This window comes from Diadema antillarum, unplaced genomic scaffold, assembly GCF_040938485.1.
Source record: "Diadema antillarum isolate AM-2024a unplaced genomic scaffold, OU_Dant_1.0 seq00000871_RagTag, whole genome shotgun sequence".
Lineage (NCBI taxonomy): Eukaryota > Metazoa > Echinodermata > Echinoidea > Diadematoida > Diadematidae > Diadema > Diadema antillarum.
The window spans coordinates 973950-992463 of record NW_027271737.1 but is presented as its reverse complement, the minus strand read 5'-3'; the positions used below and the strand labels follow the sequence as shown (position 1 = coordinate 992463).

General features: G+C 37.8%; 2 protein-coding genes across 2 annotated transcripts; both read right to left on the bottom strand.

Annotated features, from left to right (window-relative positions):
- Positions 1 to 4206: 4206 nt before the first annotated feature.
- Positions 4207 to 5528, bottom strand: LOC139740677 (uncharacterized). The gene is made up of 3 exons (XM_071651248.1): positions 5262 to 5528; positions 4663 to 4804; positions 4207 to 4307 (listed from the first exon to the last, which is right to left on the bottom strand). Exons 1-3 carry the CDS (start codon positions 5385 to 5387, stop codon positions 4207 to 4209), a joined length of 369 nt encoding a protein of 122 aa, XP_071507349.1. The 5' UTR covers positions 5388 to 5528.
- Positions 5529 to 16740: 11212 nt separating this feature from the next.
- On the bottom strand, positions 16741 to 18059 carry LOC139740675 (uncharacterized). The gene is made up of 3 exons (XM_071651247.1): positions 17782 to 18059; positions 17197 to 17338; positions 16741 to 16841 (listed from the first exon to the last, which is right to left on the bottom strand). The coding sequence occupies exons 1-3, from the start codon at positions 17905 to 17907 to the stop codon at positions 16741 to 16743; spliced, it is 369 nt and encodes a 122-aa protein (XP_071507348.1). The 5' UTR covers positions 17908 to 18059.
- Positions 18060 to 18514: the final 455 nt, after the last annotated feature.

Here is an 18514-nt window from a genome sequence, read left to right as displayed (position 1 = left end):
ATTTAGTGATATCTGATTTTCTTTTTTTGGTACATGTTAATTGAAAAAGGTTAGAAATACAATGGAGAGGTAGACCTACCTGACTGACCCAGAGTTGTCGTTTCTGTAAATGTTGAGAGAAAGAAACAAATGAGAACATTCTCCTTCTGGATCGAATACAGTCGTATTAGACAGAGGTGAAATATGAAATAATTATATCTTCAAAGACAATTTTCCTTCTTTCCTTGACTTAGATGATGATTTCAAGTGTATTTTGAAAAAAAAAAAACAGTGTCATCGCTTTAGATGTTGAGGAAAAAAATGAGATTGCAGCGTTTGGCGCTTCGCTGTGGTATTGAGCTTTAAAAGAAATATTATTATTTTTTTTACTTATTCAATGTTTCATGGTATTTGACCAAACCGAGAAAACCTAATATTTCTATAAAAATACAATGTATTACCTGGGGGAGAGGTACCTCTCGTGGTTGGAGCCGGAGTGGGTCCTGCGGTAATATACAAACAAAGGGGAAAATAAATCCATAGGAACCTTTTTAATGAAATTGATCTGGCCATAACTAACAACTTAAAATGCTGTAAGTTCACTTATTATACCGCTCATAGCGCACGGAGTGAATGCAATGTGTCTTATAATCTATACATGGATAAAGAATCAAATGATTAGAAATAAATCATAGTATATTCCTTTTCTGCGTAACTAGAACTTTTAAGGATTACGAGAGACACGTTAGATAGAACTGTTTGAATTTTAATCGTGAACGAGAATTTTCCGTTTGAACTCACAAGAACTTGTCCACATAAGAGTGTTGTTTTTGAATAAGTCGCTTAAAGTGCACCTACCCTGACAGCCGTAGACCTCGATTTCATTTCCTAGATTAAGTGCTTCTCCAAAGATTGCTTCGATAGCTCGCACAGGCCCCAATTCGGATGGAAGCCAGAGGTTCGTTGGAGCAGAGTCACTCAAAGAAAACGTCACTTCGCCCTATGAAGAATACAAAGAAATTAATCAATGCATTAGTACAACTTTCCAATTTGATGTCTGGACCAAACAATGTTCAGAAAATGCAAATGCAAATCCGGAAAATCAAATATGTTTGAAATACGACTGCAATAAAGGGGTGACATAATAATGTTTTTCCAAGAAAGATAACAAGTTTTAGTACTATGAATCAGAGAAGATGATAAGTAGAGATTTGACAGCTAGGACTGGTACACTGAAGATAAAGGATATTGTTAAGCATTTCTCTATCATTTATGGTCGTTGGATATCGATACAGTGCTTTAGGGTTGTACGTGCAAATCAACACTCAAAGCACATAAAGGGTTAATAGAAGATACAGGCGAAATACCGCCCATTTTCCTTTTATAACGTATTAATACAAGAAGTGGTAATGTATGTTCTGTGTAGAACAAGGGAATACTTGTCTATTTAGGATTTACCTGACTCTCTGACTCTCCCGATCCTGAACCGGAGAAGTCACCAGATCCTGATTCTGTGCTCTGTGCAGGAACAATAATCCATTCATCTCCTTCGGCGCGTTTGATCCTGAATACTACTGTAGTCATTGTAGGGAAGCTGCTGGCAGGTAGTTTGATTCCTCTGATAGTAGTAGGCTGACTGAAGCTGGCTTCGTATGTCAAGGCAGTGACTTCTTGCAATGGCTCTTGTGGCTCGTAGCATTCTGAAAAGAATGGTCAATCGTTCGTCTCAGTTATTTGGTAAAATATTTTGGCCATACCATAGCGTTCCACTACCGTTGATGTTTATACTAATGGGACATGAATCGTATTAGAATGGAATGGAAATTACCTGGTGCTGTTGTTGGTTGCTCAGTTGCTCAAGTGGTATATGTGATGGTCGACTGAGTAGCAGTTGTCTCCACTACTACCACTTTAGTTGTTGGTGCAAATGTTGTTTTGGAATACATAACAATGTATTGTATTGTAGCGATGACAATCTCCTAAGTCTTAAAATGCCACCAGTAGTCAATTTAGAACATTATTCTCAACTAAATTCCATGCCTTAAATTGGGATAGAAGGGAAGTGTTAACTTACGATATTAATTTATAAAGAAAGTTCATTTGCCAGAGAGAGAGAGAGAGAGAGAGAGAGAAAAGAACAAGGCTTTACCCATTGTTGTAGTCTGAGCAGGAGTAGTAGTAGTAGAAAGAGTTGTGGTCTCCTCCATCCTAGTAGTACCCATCGGAGTTGTTGTGGTAACAGCTGTGGTGGTAGCTTCAGTGACTGTTGTGGGTTTCGACGTGGTGGTAGGTACAGTTGTAGTTACAACGGTTGTAACTACTGTTGTTTCCATGCCCGTTGCTGATTAATGAAACAATAATGAATCGTAGTGTAGTGTAGTGTGAAATTGTTGCTGATAAGTTGAGTGCACTGTTATAAAGTACCAGAATAATCAGCAAGAAATATATGGACATAAACCTACCAAAGCAATAACATGCCAATTATCTTTTTTTTTCTTTGTGATTACTTAAAATTCTGAAGTTGATGTGTTGTTGGAATATCAGCAGTTACCGGTTATATATGAATGGATCATTACACGATCAAAAGAGATGGATGAGGACTGATTAATTAGAAAAAAGAATTAAAGTGCAGGAGTAATGGGTGAAAAATGTATAGACATAAATTTACCAAATCAATAACCTGCCAATCATCTTTTTGTGATCACACAAAATTCCAAAGTTGATATGCTGTTGCAATATCAGCAGGTAGTGGTTAAATTTAGTGGGAGAAATGTATAGATCATATACAAGAACAAAAGAGATGAATGAGGACTTCTTCAGCGCATAAAGAAATGAAATTACCTGTTTCAATACATCCTCTGAATGTCACCGTCAATTCCGAATCTGCCACGTTGTAGTCGTCAGGAAGAGTGATTTCGAAATAAACTTCATTCAAACCAGTCAAGTTTCGAAGCTCGTACATTCCTTGAGTCTGATCGTCTCCGGGTTGAGCTGTAAATTCGCGTTCAACAGGTCCATCGCTGGACGAGAGGACACCAATTGTAACGCTATCGGGAGGTGAACCATTGGTTGTGCTTATGCTGACAGCTGATATCTTAATCGTCAGGTCTGAGGTGTCATCGACTGATTTGACAGTGACCTTCACTGTCCTCTCTGAAGTAGGTTCGCTCCAAAGGTTGGTTTTATTGTTGTCAAGTAAAACTTCCAATTTAGTATCGAGATCCACGCCATCCAGTGGTTTTCTGCAAGCAGCTGGTAAATAAAAGAAATGTCTTGGATGTAGACGGGCGTGACGACGAATTTGTAGGGTACAATATTGTTAAGTGAACAGTAACACGTTAAAGTCATTGAAAGAGATATTAACGTATGCATTTTAGTCATTCGTTTAGTTAAGCAAACTTGGTTGCTGGATACCATCAAGCAGAATGAAGATGAAGGAAGAGGTTACGCTAACACGAAAGAGTTGAGTGACCGCCTTCTAGTTTTACATGACATAATTCAGGTTTTACGTCTTCGGACACGAGTCTTGGAAAAATGGAAGTGAGAAGTTACCTGGCGTTGTAGATTCCTGTCGTGCTGTTGTGGTCGATGTAACAGTTGTCTGAGTTGTAGTTGTTGCTTCAGGAGTGGCAGTAGTTTCCTCTACTACTGCTGTTGTTTGCTCGGTTCCTGGAGCAGTAGTCGTTGTCGCTCGCGTTCGCGTCCTTGTTGTCACTTCTGTGAAAAAGGAGAAAACGACACACATGTATCTTTCACTCAGTGTTTTTGACAGTTGAGATACATTTGTTTTTAAAGAGAAGACTTATGGCGAAGAATAGTCGAAACCAGTTTGATCTTAAAGCAATTATCATTTAGTGATATCTGATTTTCTTTTTTTGGTACATGTTAATTCAAAAAGGTTAGAAATACAATGAAGACGTAGACCTACCTGACTGACCCAGAGTTGTCGTTTCTGTAAATGTTGAGAGAAAGAAACAAATGAGAACATTCTCCTTCTGGATCGAATACAGTCGTATTAGACGGAGGTGAAATATGAAATAATTATATCTTCAAAGACAATTTTCCTTCTTTCCTTGACTTAGATGATGATTTCAAGTGTATTTTGAAAAAAAAAACAGTGACATCGCTTTAGATGTTGAGGAAAAAAATGAGATTGCAGCGTTGGCGCTTCGCTGTGGTATTGAGCTTTAAAAGAAATATTATTATTTTTTATACTTATTCAATGTTTCATGGTATTTGACCAAACCGAGAAAACCTAATATTTCTATAAAAATGTAATGTATTACCTGGGGGAGAGGTACCTCTCGTGGTTGGAGCCGGAGTGGGTCCTGCGGTAATATACAAACAAAGGGGAAAATAAATCCATAGGAACCTTTTTAATGAAATTGATCTGGCCATAACTAACAACTTAAAATGCTGTAAGTTCACTGATTATACCGCTCATAGCGCACGGAGTGAATGCAATGTGTCTTATAATCTATACATGGATAAAGAATCAAATGATTAGAAATAAATCATAGTATATTCCTTTTCTGCGTAACTAGAACTTTTAAGGATTACGAGAGACACGTTAGATAGAACTGTTTGAATTTTAATCGTGAACGAGAATTTTCCGTTTGAACTCACAAGAACTTGTCCACATAAGAGTGTTGTTTTTGAATAAGTCGCTTAAAGTGCACCTACCCTGACAGCCGTAGACCTCGATTTCATTTCCTAGATTAAGTGCTTCTCCAAAGGTTGCTTCGATAGCTCGCACAGGCCCCAATTCGGATGGAAGCCAGAGGTTCGTTGGAGCAGAGTCACTCAAAGAAAACGTCACTTCGCCCTATGAAGAATACAAAGAAATTAATCAATGCATTAGTACAACTTTCCTATTTGATGTCTGGACCAAACAATGTTCAAAAATGCAAATGCAAATCCGGAAAATCAAATATGTTTGAAATACGACTGCAATAAAGGGGTGACATAATAATGTTTTTCCAAGAAAGATAACAAGTTTTAGTACGAGGAATCAGAGAAGATGATAAGTAGAGATTTGACAGCTAGGACTGGTACACTGAAGATAAAGGATATTGTTAAGCATTTCTCTATCATTTATGGTCGTTGGATATCGATACAGTGCTTTAGGGTTGTACGTGCAAATCAACACTCAAAGCACATAAAGGGTTAATAGAAGATACAGGCGAAATACCGCCCATTTTCCTTTTATAACGTATTAATACAAGAAGTGGTAATGTATGTTCTGTGTAGAACAAGGGAATACTTGTCTATTTAGGATTTACCTGACTCTCTGACTCTCCCGATCCTGAACCGGAGAAGTCACCAGATCCTGATTCTGTGCTCTGTGCAGGAACGATAATCCATTCATCTCCTTCGGCGCGCCTGATCCTGAATACTACTGTAGTCATTGTAGGGAAGCTGCTGGCAGGTAGTTTGATTCCTCTGATAGTAGTAGGCTGACTGAAGCTGGCTTCGTATGTCAAGGCAGTGACTTCTTGCAATGGCTCTTGTGGCTCGTAGCATTCTGAAAAGAATGGTCAATCGTTCGTCTCAGTTATTTGGTAAAATATTTTGGCCATACCATAGCGTTCCACTACCGTTGATGTTTATACTAATGGGACATGAATCGTATTAGAATGGAATGGAAATTACCTGGTGCTGTTGTTGGTTGCTCAGTTGCTCAAGTGGTATATGTGATGGTCGACTGAGTAGCAGTTGTCTCCACTACTACCACTTTAGTTGTTGGTGCAAATGTTGTTTTGGAATACATAACAATGTATTGTATTGTAGCGATGACAATCTCCTAAGTCTTAAAATGCCACCAGTAGTCAATTTAGAACATTATTCTCAACTAAATTCCATGCCTTAAATTGGGATAGAAGGGAAGTGTTAACTTACGATATTAATTTATAAAGAAAGTTCATTTGCCAGAGAGAGAGAGAGAGAGAGAGAGAGAAAAGAACAAGGCTTTACCCGTTGCTGTAGTCTGAGCAGGAGTAGTAGTAGTAGAAAGAGTTGTGGTCTCCTCCATCCTAGTAGTACCCATCGGAGTTGTTGTGGTAACAGCTGTGGTGGTAGCTTCAGTGACTGTTGTGGGTTTCGACGTGGTGGTAGGTACAGTTGTAGTTACAACGGTTGTAACTACTGTTGTTTCCATGCCCGTTGCTGATTAATGAAACAATAATGAATCGTAGTGTAGTGTAGTGTGAAATTGTTGCTGATAAGTTGAGTGCACTGTTATAAAGTACCAGAATAATCAGCAAGAAATATATGGACATAAACCTACCAAAGCAATAACATGCCAATTATCTTTTTTTTTCTTTGTGATTACTTAAAATTCTGAAGTTGATGTGTTGTTGGAATATCAGCAGTTACCGGTTATATATGAATGGATCATTACACGATCAAAAGAGATGGATGAGGACTGATTAATTAGAAAAAAGAATTAAAGTGCAGGAGTAATGGGTGAAAAATGTATAGACATAAATTTACCAAATCAATAACCTGCCAATCATCTTTTTGTGATCACACAAAATTCCAAAGTTGATATGCTGTTGCAATATCAGCAGGTAGTGGTTAAATTTAGTGGGAGAAATGTATAGATCATATACAAGAACAAAAGAGATGAATGAGGACTTCTTCAGCGCATAAAGAAATGAAATTACCTGTTTCAATACATCCTCTGAATGTCACCGTCAATTCCGAATCTGCCACGTTGTAGTCGTCAGGAAGAGTGATTTCGAAATAAACTTCATTCAAACCAGTCAAGTTTCGAAGCTCGTACATTCCTTGAGTCTGATCGTCTCCGGGTTGAGCTGTAAATTCGCGTTCAACAGGTCCATCGCTGGACGAGAGGACACCAATTGTAACGCTATCGGGAGGTGAACCATTGGTTGTGCTTATGCTGACAGCTGATATCTTAATCGTCAGGTCTGAGGTGTCATCGACTGATTTGACAGTGACCTTCACTGTCCTCTCTGAAGTAGGTTCGCTCCAAAGGTTGGTTTTATTGTTGTCAAGTAAAACTTCCAATTTAGTATCAAGATCCACGCCATCCAGTGGTTTTCTGCAAGCAGCTGGTAAATAAAAGAAATGTCTTGGATGTAGATGGGCGTGACGACGAATTTGTAGGGTACAATATTGTTAAGTGAACAGTAACACGTTAAAGTCATTGAGAGAGATATTAACATATGCATTTTAGTCATTCGTTTAGTTAAGCAAACTGGGTTGCTGGATACCATAAAGCAGAATGTAGATGAAGGAAGAGGTTATGCTAACATGAAAGAGTTGAGTGACCGCCTTCTAGTTTTACATGACATAATTCAGGTTTTAAGTCTTCGAACACGAGTTCTGCAAAAATGAAAGTGATAAGTTACCTGGCGTTGTAGATTCCTGTCCTACTGTTGTGGTCGATGTAACAGTTGTCTGAGTTGTAGTTGTTGCTTCAGGAGTTGCAGTAGTTTCCTCTACCACAGCTGTTGTTTGCTCGGTTCCTGGAGCAGTAGTAGTTGTCGCTCGCGTTCGCGACCTTGTTGTGACTTCTGTAAAAAAAAAAAAAAAAAAAAAAACACGATACGCATGTATCTATCACTAAGTGATTATGAGAGTTGAGAGAAAGTTGTTTTTTTTTATTTAAGAGAAGAGTTAGAGCGAAGAAGAGTCGAAACCAGTTTGATACTAAAGCAATAATTTTTTCGTGATAACTCATTTGTGTGTGTGTAATTGTTAATTCAAAAATTGCAATTATAATAATGGAGACTTAGACCTACCTGACTGACCCAGAGTTGTCGTTTCTGTAAATGTTGAGATAAAAAAACAATAACATGAGAACATTGTCGTTATGGATCAATTATATTCGTATTAGACAGAGCTGAAATATCAAATAATCTATGGTCTTGAAAGACAAATTACGTATATAGCGCTTTCCATGACTTAGATGATGATTTATTGTTTTACATATCTTGATGTTCGGAAATTCCAGATGTAATTGAAAAACAGTCTCTTTTGATGATGATAAAAAAAATAAGGTTTTCTCATTAATACACTGGCATGACTAGGAATGGGATAGGGTGGTTAGGGTGACTTTACACGATGAATTTCTAAAGAAAGCCCATTGAACCAAAGAGAAAAAATAAACAACAAGGCTTTACCCATTGTTGTGGTCTTAGCAGGGGTAGCAGTAGTAACACTTGTGGTCTCCTCCGTTTTAGTAGTACCCATTGGAGTTGTTGTGGTAACAGCTGTGGTTGTAGCTTCAGTGACTGTTGTGGGTTTCGACGTGGTGGTAGGTACAGTTGTAGTTACAACGGTTGTAACTACTGTTGTTTCCATGCCCGTTGCTGATTAATGAAACAAAAATGAATCGTAGTGTAGTGTAGTGTGAAATTGTTGCTGATAAGTTGAGTGCACTGTTATAAAGTACCAGAATAATCAGCAAGAAATATATGGACATAAACCTACCAAAGCAATAACATGCCAATTATCTTTTTTTTTCTTTGTGATTACTTAAAATTCTGAAGTTGATGTGTTGTTGGAATATCAGCAGTTACCGGTTATATATGAATGGATCATTACACGATCAAAAGAGATGGATGAGGACTGATTAATTAGAAAAAAGAATTAAAGTGCAGGAGTAATGGGTGAAAAATGTATAAACATAAATTTACCAAATCAATAACCTGCCAATCATCTTTTTGTGATCACACAAAATTCCAAAGTTGATATGCTGTTGCAATATCAGCAGGTAGTGGTTAAATTTAGTGGGAGAAATGTATAGATCATATACAAGAACAAAAGAGATGAATGAGGACTTCTTCAGCGCATAAAGAAATGAAATTACCTGTTTCAATACATCCTCTGAATGTCACCGTCAATTCCGAATCTGCCACGTTGTAGTCGTCAGGAAGAGTGATTTCGAAATAAACTTCATTCAAACCAGTCAAGTTTCGAAGCTCGTACATTCCTTGAGTCTGATCGTCTCCGGGTTGAGCTGTAAATTCGCGTTCAACAGGTCCATCGCTGGACGAGAGGACACCAATTGTAACGCTATCGGGAGGTGAACCATTGGTTGTGCTTATGCTGACAGCTGATATCTTAATCGTCAGGTCTGAGGTGTCATCGACTGATTTGACAGTGACCTTCACTGTCCTCTCTGAAGTAGGTTCGCTCCAAAGGTTGGTTTTATTGTTGTCAAGTAAAACTTCCAATTTAGTATCAAGATCCACGCCATCCAGTGGTTTTCTGCAAGCAGCTGGTAAATAAAAGAAATGTCTTGGATGTAGATGGGCGTGACGACGAATTTGTAGGGTACAATATTGTTAAGTGAACAGTAACACGTTAAAGTCATTGAGAGAGATATTAACATATGCATTTTAGTCATTCGTTTAGTTAAGCAAACTGGGTTGCTGGATACCATAAAGCAGAATGTAGATGAAGGAAGAGGTTATGCTAACATGAAAGAGTTGAGTGACCGCCTTCTAGTTTTACATGACATAATTCAGGTTTTAAGTCTTCGAACACGAGTTCTGCAAAAATGAAAGTGATAAGTTACCTGGCGTTGTAGATTCCTGTCCTACTGTTGTGGTCGATGTAACAGTTGTCTGAGTTGTAGTTGTTGCTTCAGGAGTTGCAGTAGTTTCCTCTACCACAGCTGTTGTTTGCTCGGTTCCTGGAGCAGTAGTAGTTGTCGCTCGCGTTCGCGACCTTGTTGTGACTTCTGTAAAAAAAAAAAAAAAAAAAAAAACACGATACGCATGTATCTATCACTAAGTGATTATGAGAGTTGAGAGAAAGTTGTTTTTTTTTATTTAAGAGAAGAGTTAGAGCGAAGAAGAGTCGAAACCAGTTTGATACTAAAGCAATAATTTTTTCGTGATAACTCATTTGTGTGTGTGTAATTGTTAATTCAAAAATTGCAATTATAATAATGGAGACTTAGACCTACCTGACTGACCCAGAGTTGTCGTTTCTGTAAATGTTGAGATAAAAAAACAATAACATGAGAACATTGTCGTTATGGATCAATTATATTCGTATTAGACAGAGCTGAAATATCAAATAATCTATGGTCTTGAAAGACAAATTACGTATATAGCGCTTTCCATGACTTAGATGATGATTTATTGTTTTACATATCTTGATGTTCGGAAATTCCAGATGTAATTGAAAAACAGTCTCTTTTGATGATGATAAAAAAAAATAAGGTTTTCTCATTAATACACTGGCATGACTAGGAATGGGATAGGGTGGTTAGGGTGACTTTACACGATGAATTTCTAAAGAAAGCCCATTGAACCAAAGAGAAAAAATAAACAACAAGGCTTTACCCATTGTTGTGGTCTTAGCAGGGGTAGCAGTAGTAACACTTGTGGTCTCCTCCGTTTTAGTAGTACCCATTGGAGTTGTTGTGGTAACAGCTGTGGTTGTAGCTTCAGTGACTGTTGTGGGTTTCGACGTGGTGGTAGGTACAGTTGTAGTTACAACGGTTGTAACTACTGTTGTTTCCATGCCCGTTGCTGATTAATGAAACAAAAATGAATCGTAGTGTAGTGTAGTGTGAAATTGTTGCTGATAAGTTGAGTGCACTGTTATAAAGTACCAGAATAATCAGCAAGAAATATATGGACATAAACCTACCAAAGCAATAACATGCCAATTATCTTTTTTTTTCTTTGTGATTACTTAAAATTCTGAAGTTGATGTGTTGTTGGAATATCAGCAGTTACCGGTTATATATGAATGGATCATTACACGATCAAAAGAGATGGATGAGGACTGATTAATTAGAAAAAAGAATTAAAGTGCAGGAGTAATGGGTGAAAAATGTATAGACATAAATTTACCAAATCAATAACCTGCCAATCATCTTTTTGTGATCACACAAAATTCCAAAGTTGATATGCTGTTGCAATATCAGCAGGTAGTGGTTAAATTTAGTGGGAGAAATGTATAGATCATATACAAGAACAAAAGAGATGAATGAGGACTTCTTCAGCGCATAAAGAAATGAAATTACCTGTTTCAATACATCCTCTGAATGTCACCGTCAATTCCGAATCTGCCACGTTGTAGTCGTCAGGAAGAGTGATTTCGAAATAAACTTCATTCAAACCAGTCAAGTTTCGAAGCTCGTACATTCCTTGAGTCTGATCGTCTCCGGGTTGAGCTGTAAATTCGCGTTCAACAGGTCCATCGCTGGACGAGAGGACACCAATTGTAACGCTATCGGGAGGTGAACCATTGGTTGTGCTTATGCTGACAGCTGATATCTTAATCGTCAGGTCTGAGGTGTCATCGACTGATTTGACAGTGACCTTCACTGTCCTCTCTGAAGTAGGTTCGCTCCAAAGGTTGGTTTTATTGTTGTCAAGTAAAACTTCCAATTTAGTATCAAGATCCACGCCATCCAGTGGTTTTCTGCAAGCAGCTGGTAAATAAAAGAAATGTCTTGGATGTAGATGGGCGTGACGACGAATTTGTAGGGTACAATATTGTTAAGTGAACAGTAACACGTTAAAGTCATTGAGAGAGATATTAACATATGCATTTTAGTCATTCGTTTAGTTAAGCAAACTGGGTTGCTGGATACCATAAAGCAGAATGTAGATGAAGGAAGAGGTTATGCTAACATGAAAGAGTTGAGTGACCGCCTTCTAGTTTTACATGACATAATTCAGGTTTTAAGTCTTCGAACACGAGTTCTGCAAAAATGAAAGTGATAAGTTACCTGGCGTTGTAGATTCCTGTCCTACTGTTGTGGTCGATGTAACAGTTGTCTGAGTTGTAGTTGTTGCTTCAGGAGTTGCAGTAGTTTCCTCTACCACAGCTGTTGTTTGCTCGGTTCCTGGAGCAGTAGTAGTTGTCGCTCGCGTTCGCGACCTTGTTGTGACTTCTGTAAAAAAAAAAAAAAAAAAAAAAACACGATACGCATGTATCTATCACTAAGTGATTATGAGAGTTGAGAGAAAGTTGTTTTTTTTTATTTAAGAGAAGAGTTAGAGCGAAGAAGAGTCGAAACCAGTTTGATACTAAAGCAATAATTTTTTCGTGATAACTCATTTGTGTGTGTGTAATTGTTAATTCAAAAATTGCAATTATAATAATGGAGACTTAGACCTACCTGACTGACCCAGAGTTGTCGTTTCTGTAAATGTTGAGATAAAAAAACAATAACATGAGAACATTGTCGTTATGGATCAATTATATTCGTATTAGACAGAGCTGAAATATCAAATAATCTATGGTCTTGAAAGACAAATTACGTATATAGCGCTTTCCATGACTTAGATGATGATTTATTGTTTTACATATCTTGATGTTCGGAAATTCCAGATGTAATTGAAAAACAGTCTCTTTTGATGATGATAAAAAAAATAAGGTTTTCTCATTAATACACTGGCATGACTAGGAATGGGATAGGGTGGTTAGGGTGACTTTACACGATGAATTTCTAAAGAAAGCCCATTGAACCAAAGAGAAAAAATAAACAACAAGGCTTTACCCATTGTTGTGGTCTTAGCAGGGGTAGCAGTAGTAACACTTGTGGTCTCCTCCGTTTTAGTAGTACCCATTGGAGTTGTTGTGGTAACAGCTGTGGTTGTAGCTTCAGTGACTGTTGTGGGTTTCGACGTGGTGGTAGGTACAGTTGTAGTTACAACGGTTGTAACTACTGTTGTTTCCATGCCCGTTGCTGATTAATGAAACAAAAATGAATCGTAGTGTAGTGTAGTGTGAAATTGTTGCTGATAAGTTGAGTGCACTGTTATAAAGTACCAGAATAATCAGCAAGAAATATATGGACATAAACCTACCAAAGCAATAACATGCCAATTATCTTTTTTTTTCTTTGTGATTACTTAAAATTCTGAAGTTGATGTGTTGTTGGAATATCAGCAGTTACCGGTTATATATGAATGGATCATTACACGATCAAAAGAGATGGATGAGGACTGATTAATTAGAAAAAAGAATTAAAGTGCAGGAGTAATGGGTGAAAAATGTATAAACATAAATTTACCAAATCAATAACCTGCCAATCATCTTTTTGTGATCACACAAAATTCCAAAGTTGATATGCTGTTGCAATATCAGCAGGTAGTGGTTAAATTTAGTGGGAGAAATGTATAGATCATATACAAGAACAAAAGAGATGAATGAGGACTTCTTCAGCGCATAAAGAAATGAAATTACCTGTTTCAATACATCCTCTGAATGTCACCGTCAATTCCGAATCTGCCACGTTGTAGTCGTCAGGAAGAGTGATTTCGAAATAAACTTCATTCAAACCAGTCAAGTTTCGAAGCTCGTACATTCCTTGAGTCTGATCGTCTCCGGGTTGAGCTGTAAATTCGCGTTCAACAGGTCCATCGCTGGACGAGAGGACACCAATTGTAACGCTATCGGGAGGTGAACCATTGGTTGTGCTTATGCTGACAGCTGATATCTTAATCGTCAGGTCTGAGGTGTCATCGACTGATTTGACAGTGACCTTCACTGTCCTCTCTGAAGTAGGTTCGCTCCAAAGGTTGGTTTTATTGTTGTCAAGTAAAACTTCCAATTTAGTATCAAGATCCACGCCATCCAGTGGTTTTCTGCAAGCAGCTGGTAAATAAAAGAAATGTCTTGGATGTAGATGGGCGTGACGACGAATTTGTAGGGTACAATATTGTTAAGTGAACAGTAACACGTTAAAGTCATTGAGAGAGATATTAACATATGCATTTTAGTCATTCGTTTAGTTAAGCAAACTGGGTTGCTGGATACCATAAAGCAGAATGTAGATGAAGGAAGAGGTTATGCTAACATGAAAGAGTTGAGTGACCGCCTTCTAGTTTTACATGACATAATTCAGGTTTTAAGTCTTCGAACACGAGTTCTGCAAAAATGAAAGTGATAAGTTACCTGGCGTTGTAGATTCCTGTCCTACTGTTGTGGTCGATGTAACAGTTGTCTGAGTTGTAGTTGTTGCTTCAGGAGTTGCAGTAGTTTCCTCTACCACAGCTGTTGTTTGCTCGGTTCCTGGAGCAGTAGTAGTTGTCGCTCGCGTTCGCGACCTTGTTGTGACTTCTGTAAAAAAAAAAAAAAAAAAAAACACGATACGCATGTATCTATCACTAAGTGATTATGAGAGTTGAGAGAAAGTTGTTTTTTTTTATTTAAGAGAAGAGTTAGAGCGAAGAAGAGTCGAAACCAGTTTGATACTAAAGCAATAATTTTTTCGTGATAACTCATTTGTGTGTGTGTAATTGTTAATTCAAAAATTGCAATTATAATAATGGAGACTTAGACCTACCTGACTGACCCAGAGTTGTCGTTTCTGTAAATGTTGAGATAAAAAAACAATAACATGAGAACATTGTCGTTATGGATCAATTATATTCGTATTAGACAGAGCTGAAATATCAAATAATCTATGGTCTTGAAAGACAAATTACGTATATAGCGCTTTCCATGACTTAGATGATGATTTATTGTTTTACATATCTTGATGTTCGGAAATTCCAGATGTAATTGAAAAACAGTCTCTTTTGATGATGATAAAAAAAATAAGGTTTTCTCATTAATACACTGGCATGACTAGGAATGGGATAGGGTGGTTAGGGTGACTTTACACGATGAATTTCTAAAGAAAGCCCATTGAACCAAAGAGAAAAAATAAACAACAAGGCTTTACCCATTGTTGTGGTCTTAGCAGGGGTAGCAGTAGTAACACTTGTGGTCTCCTCCGTTTTAGTAGTACCCATTGGAGTTGTTGTGGTAACAGCTGTGGTTGTAGCTTCAGTGACTGTTGTGGGTTTCGACGTGGTGGTAGGGACAGTTGTAGTTACAACGGTTGTAACTACTGTTGTTTCCATGCCCGTTGCTGATTAATGAAACAAAAATGAATCGTAGTGTAGTGTAGTGTGAAATTGTTGCTGATAAGTTGAGTGCACTGTTATAAAGTACCAGAATAATCAGCAAGAAATATATGGACATAAACCTACCAAAGCAATAACATGCCAATTATCTTTTTTTTTCTTTGTGATTACTTAAAATTCTGAAGTTGATGTGTTGTTGGAATATCAGCAGTTACCGGTTATATATGAATGGATCATTACACGATCAAAAGAGATGGATGAGGACTGATTAATTAGAAAAAAGAATTAAAGTGCAGGAGTAATGGGTGAAAAATGTATAGACATAAATTTACCAAATCAATAACCTGCCAATCATCTTTTTGTGATCACACAAAATTCCAAAGTTGATATGCTGTTGCAATATCAGCAGGTAGTGGTTAAATTTAGTGGGAGAAATGTATAGATCATATACAAGAACAAAAGAGATGAATGAGGACTTCTTCAGCGCATAAAGAAATGAAATTACCTGTTTCAATACATCCTCTGAATGTCACCGTCAATTCCGAATCTGCCACGTTGTAGTCGTCAGGAAGAGTGATTTCGAAATAAACTTCATTCAAACCAGTCAAGTTTCGAAGCTCGTACATTCCTTGAGTCTGATCGTCTCCGGGTTGAGCTGTAAATTCGCGTTCAACAGGTCCATCGCTGGACGAGAGGACACCAATTGTAACGCTATCGGGAGGTGAACCATTGGTTGTGCTTATGCTGACAGCTGATATCTTAATCGTCAGGTCTGAGGTGTCATCGACTGATTTGACAGTGACCTTCACTGTCCTCTCTGAAGTAGGTTCGCTCCAAAGGTTGGTTTTATTGTTGTCAAGTAAAACTTCCAATTTAGTATCAAGATCCACGCCATCCAGTGGTTTTCTGCAAGCAGCTGGTAAATAAAAGAAATGTCTTGGATGTAGACGGGCGTGACGACGAATTTGTAGGGTACAATATTGTTAAGTGAACAGTAACACGTTAAAGTCATTGAAAGAGATATTAACATATGCATTTTAGTCATTCGTTTAGTTAAGCAAACTTGGTTGCTGGATACCATCAAGCAGAATGAAGATGAAGGAAGAGGTTACGCTAACACGAAAGAGTTGAGTGACCGCCTTCTAGTTTTACATGACATAATTCAGGTTTTACGTCTTCGGACACGAGTCTTGGAAAAATGGAAGTGAGAAGTTACCTGGCGTTGTAGATTCCTGTCGTGCTGTTGTGGTCGATGTAACAGTTGTCTGAGTTGTAGTTGTTGCTTCAGGAGTGGCAGTAGTTTCCTCTACTACTGCTGTTGTTTGCTCGGTTCCTGGAGCAGTAGTCGTTGTCGCTCGCGTTCGCGTCCTTGTTGTCACTTCTGTGAAAAAGGAGAAAACGACACACATGTATCTTTCACTCAGTGTTTTTGACAGTTGAGAGACTTTTGTTTTTAAAGAGAAGACTTATGGCGAAGAATAGTCGAAACCAGTTTGATCTTAAAGCAATTATCATTTAGTGATATCTGATTTTCTTTTTTTGGTACATGTTAATTCAAAAAGGTTAGAAATACAATGGAGACGTAGACCTACCTGACTGACCCAGAGTTGTCGTTTCTGTAAATGTTGAGATAAAAAAACAATAACATGAGAACATTGTCGTTATGGATCAATTATAGTCGTATTAGACAGAGCTGAAATATCAAATAATCTATGGTCTTGAAAGACAAATTACGTATATAGCGCTTTCCATGACTTAGATGATGATTTATTGTATTTTGAAAAAAAAAAAACAGTGTCATCGCTTTAGATGTTGAGGAAAAAAAATGAGATTGCAGCGTTTGGCGCTTCATTGTGGTATTGAGCTTTAAAAGAAATATTATTATTTTTTTTACTTATTCAATGTTTCATGGTATTTGACCAAACCGAGAAAACCTAATATTTTTATAAAAATGTAATGTATTACCTGGGGGAGAGGTACCTCTCGTGGTTGGAGCCGGAGTGGGTCCTGCGGTAATATACAAACAAAGGGGAAAATAAATCCATAGGAACCTTTTTAATGAAATTGATCTGGCCATAACTAACAACTTAAAATGCTGTAAGTTCACTTATTATACCGCTCATAGCGCACGGAGTGAATGCAATGTGTCTTATAATCTATACATGGATAAAGAATCAAATGATTAGAAATAAATCATAGTATATTCCTTTTCTGCGTAACTAGAACTTTTAAGGATTACGAGAGACACGTTAGATAGAACTGTTTGAATTTTAATCGTGAACGAGAATTTTCCGTTTGAACTCACAAGAACTTGTCCACATAAGAGTGTTGTTTTTTAATAAGTCGCTTAAAGTGCACCTACCCTGACAGCCGTAGACCTCGATTTCATTTCCTAGATTAAGTGCTTCTCCAAAGGTTGCTTCGATAGCTCGCACAGGCCCCAATTCGGATGGAAGCCAGAGGTTCGTTGGAGCAGAGTCACTCAAAGAAAACGTCACTTCGCCCTATGAAGAATACAAAGAAATTAATCAATGCATTAGTACAACTTTCCAATTTGATGTCTTGACCAAACAATGTTCAGAAATTCCAGATGTAAATCCGGAAAATCAAATCTGTTTGATGATGATAAAAAAAATAAGGTTTTTCAAGAAAGATAACAAGTTTTAGTACGATGAATCAGAGAAGATGATAAGTAGAGATTTGACAGCTAGGACTGGTACACTGAAGATAAAGGATATTGTTAAGCATTTCTCTATCATTCATGGTCGTTGGATATCGATACAGTGCTTTAGGGTTGTACGTGCAAATCAACACTCAAAGCACATAAAGGGTTAATAGAAGATACAGGCGAAATACCGCCCATTTTCCTTTTATAACGTATTAATACAAGAAGTGGTAATGTATGTTCTGTGTAGAACAAGGGAATACTTGTCTATTTAGGATTTACCTGACTCTCTGACTCTCCCGATCCTGAACCGGAGAAGTCACCAGATCCTGATTCTGTGCTCTGTGCAGGAACAATAATCCATTCATCTCCTTCGGCGCGTTTGATCCTGAATACTACTGTAGTCATTGTAGGGAAGCTGCTGGCAGGTAGTTTGATTCCTCTGATAGTAGTAGGCTGACTGAAGCTGGCTTCGTATGTCAAGGCAGTGACTTCTTGCAATGGCTCTTGTGGCTCGTAGCATTCTGAAAAGAATGGTCAATCGTTCGTCTCAGTTATTGGGTAAAATATTTTGGCCATACCATAGCGTTCCACTACCGTTGATGTTAATACTAATGGCATGAATCGTATTAGAATGGGATACCTGGTGCTGTTGTTGGTTGCTCAGTTGCTCAAGTGGTATATGTGATGGTCGACTGAGTAGCAGTTGTCTCCACTACTACCACTTTAGTTGTTGGTGCAAATGTTGTTTTGGAATACATAACAATGTATTGTATTGTAGCGATGACAATCTCCTAAGTCTTAAAATGCCACCAGTAGTCAATTTAGAACATTATTCTCAACTAAATTCCATGCCTTAAATTGGGATAGAAGGGTGACTGTTACACGATGAATTTATAAAGAAAGTTCATTGCCAACCAAAGAGAAAAAATAAACAACAAGGCTTTACCCATTGCTGTGGTCTTAGCAGGAGTAGCAGTAGTAACACTTGTGGTCTCCTCCGTCCTAGTAGTAC

Coding starts and splice junctions, on each gene's coding strand:
- LOC139740675 (XM_071651247.1), bottom strand. CDS start 17,907: ATGACTACAGTAGTATTCAGGATCAAACGCGCCGAAGGAGATGAATGG. Junction 17,339..17,781: donor CGGGAGAGTCAGAGAGTCAG/GTAAATCCTAAA, acceptor TATTCTTCATAG/GGCGAAGTGACGTTTTCTTT. Junction 16,842..17,196: donor CGAGGTCTACGGCTGTCAGG/GTAGGTGCACTT, acceptor ATATTACCGCAG/GACCCACTCCGGCTCCAACC.
- LOC139740677 (XM_071651248.1), bottom strand. CDS start 5,387: ATGACTACAGTAGTATTCAGGATCAGGCGCGCCGAAGGAGATGAATGG. Junction 4,805..5,261: donor CGGGAGAGTCAGAGAGTCAG/GTAAATCCTAAA, acceptor TATTCTTCATAG/GGCGAAGTGACGTTTTCTTT. Junction 4,308..4,662: donor CGAGGTCTACGGCTGTCAGG/GTAGGTGCACTT, acceptor ATATTACCGCAG/GACCCACTCCGGCTCCAACC.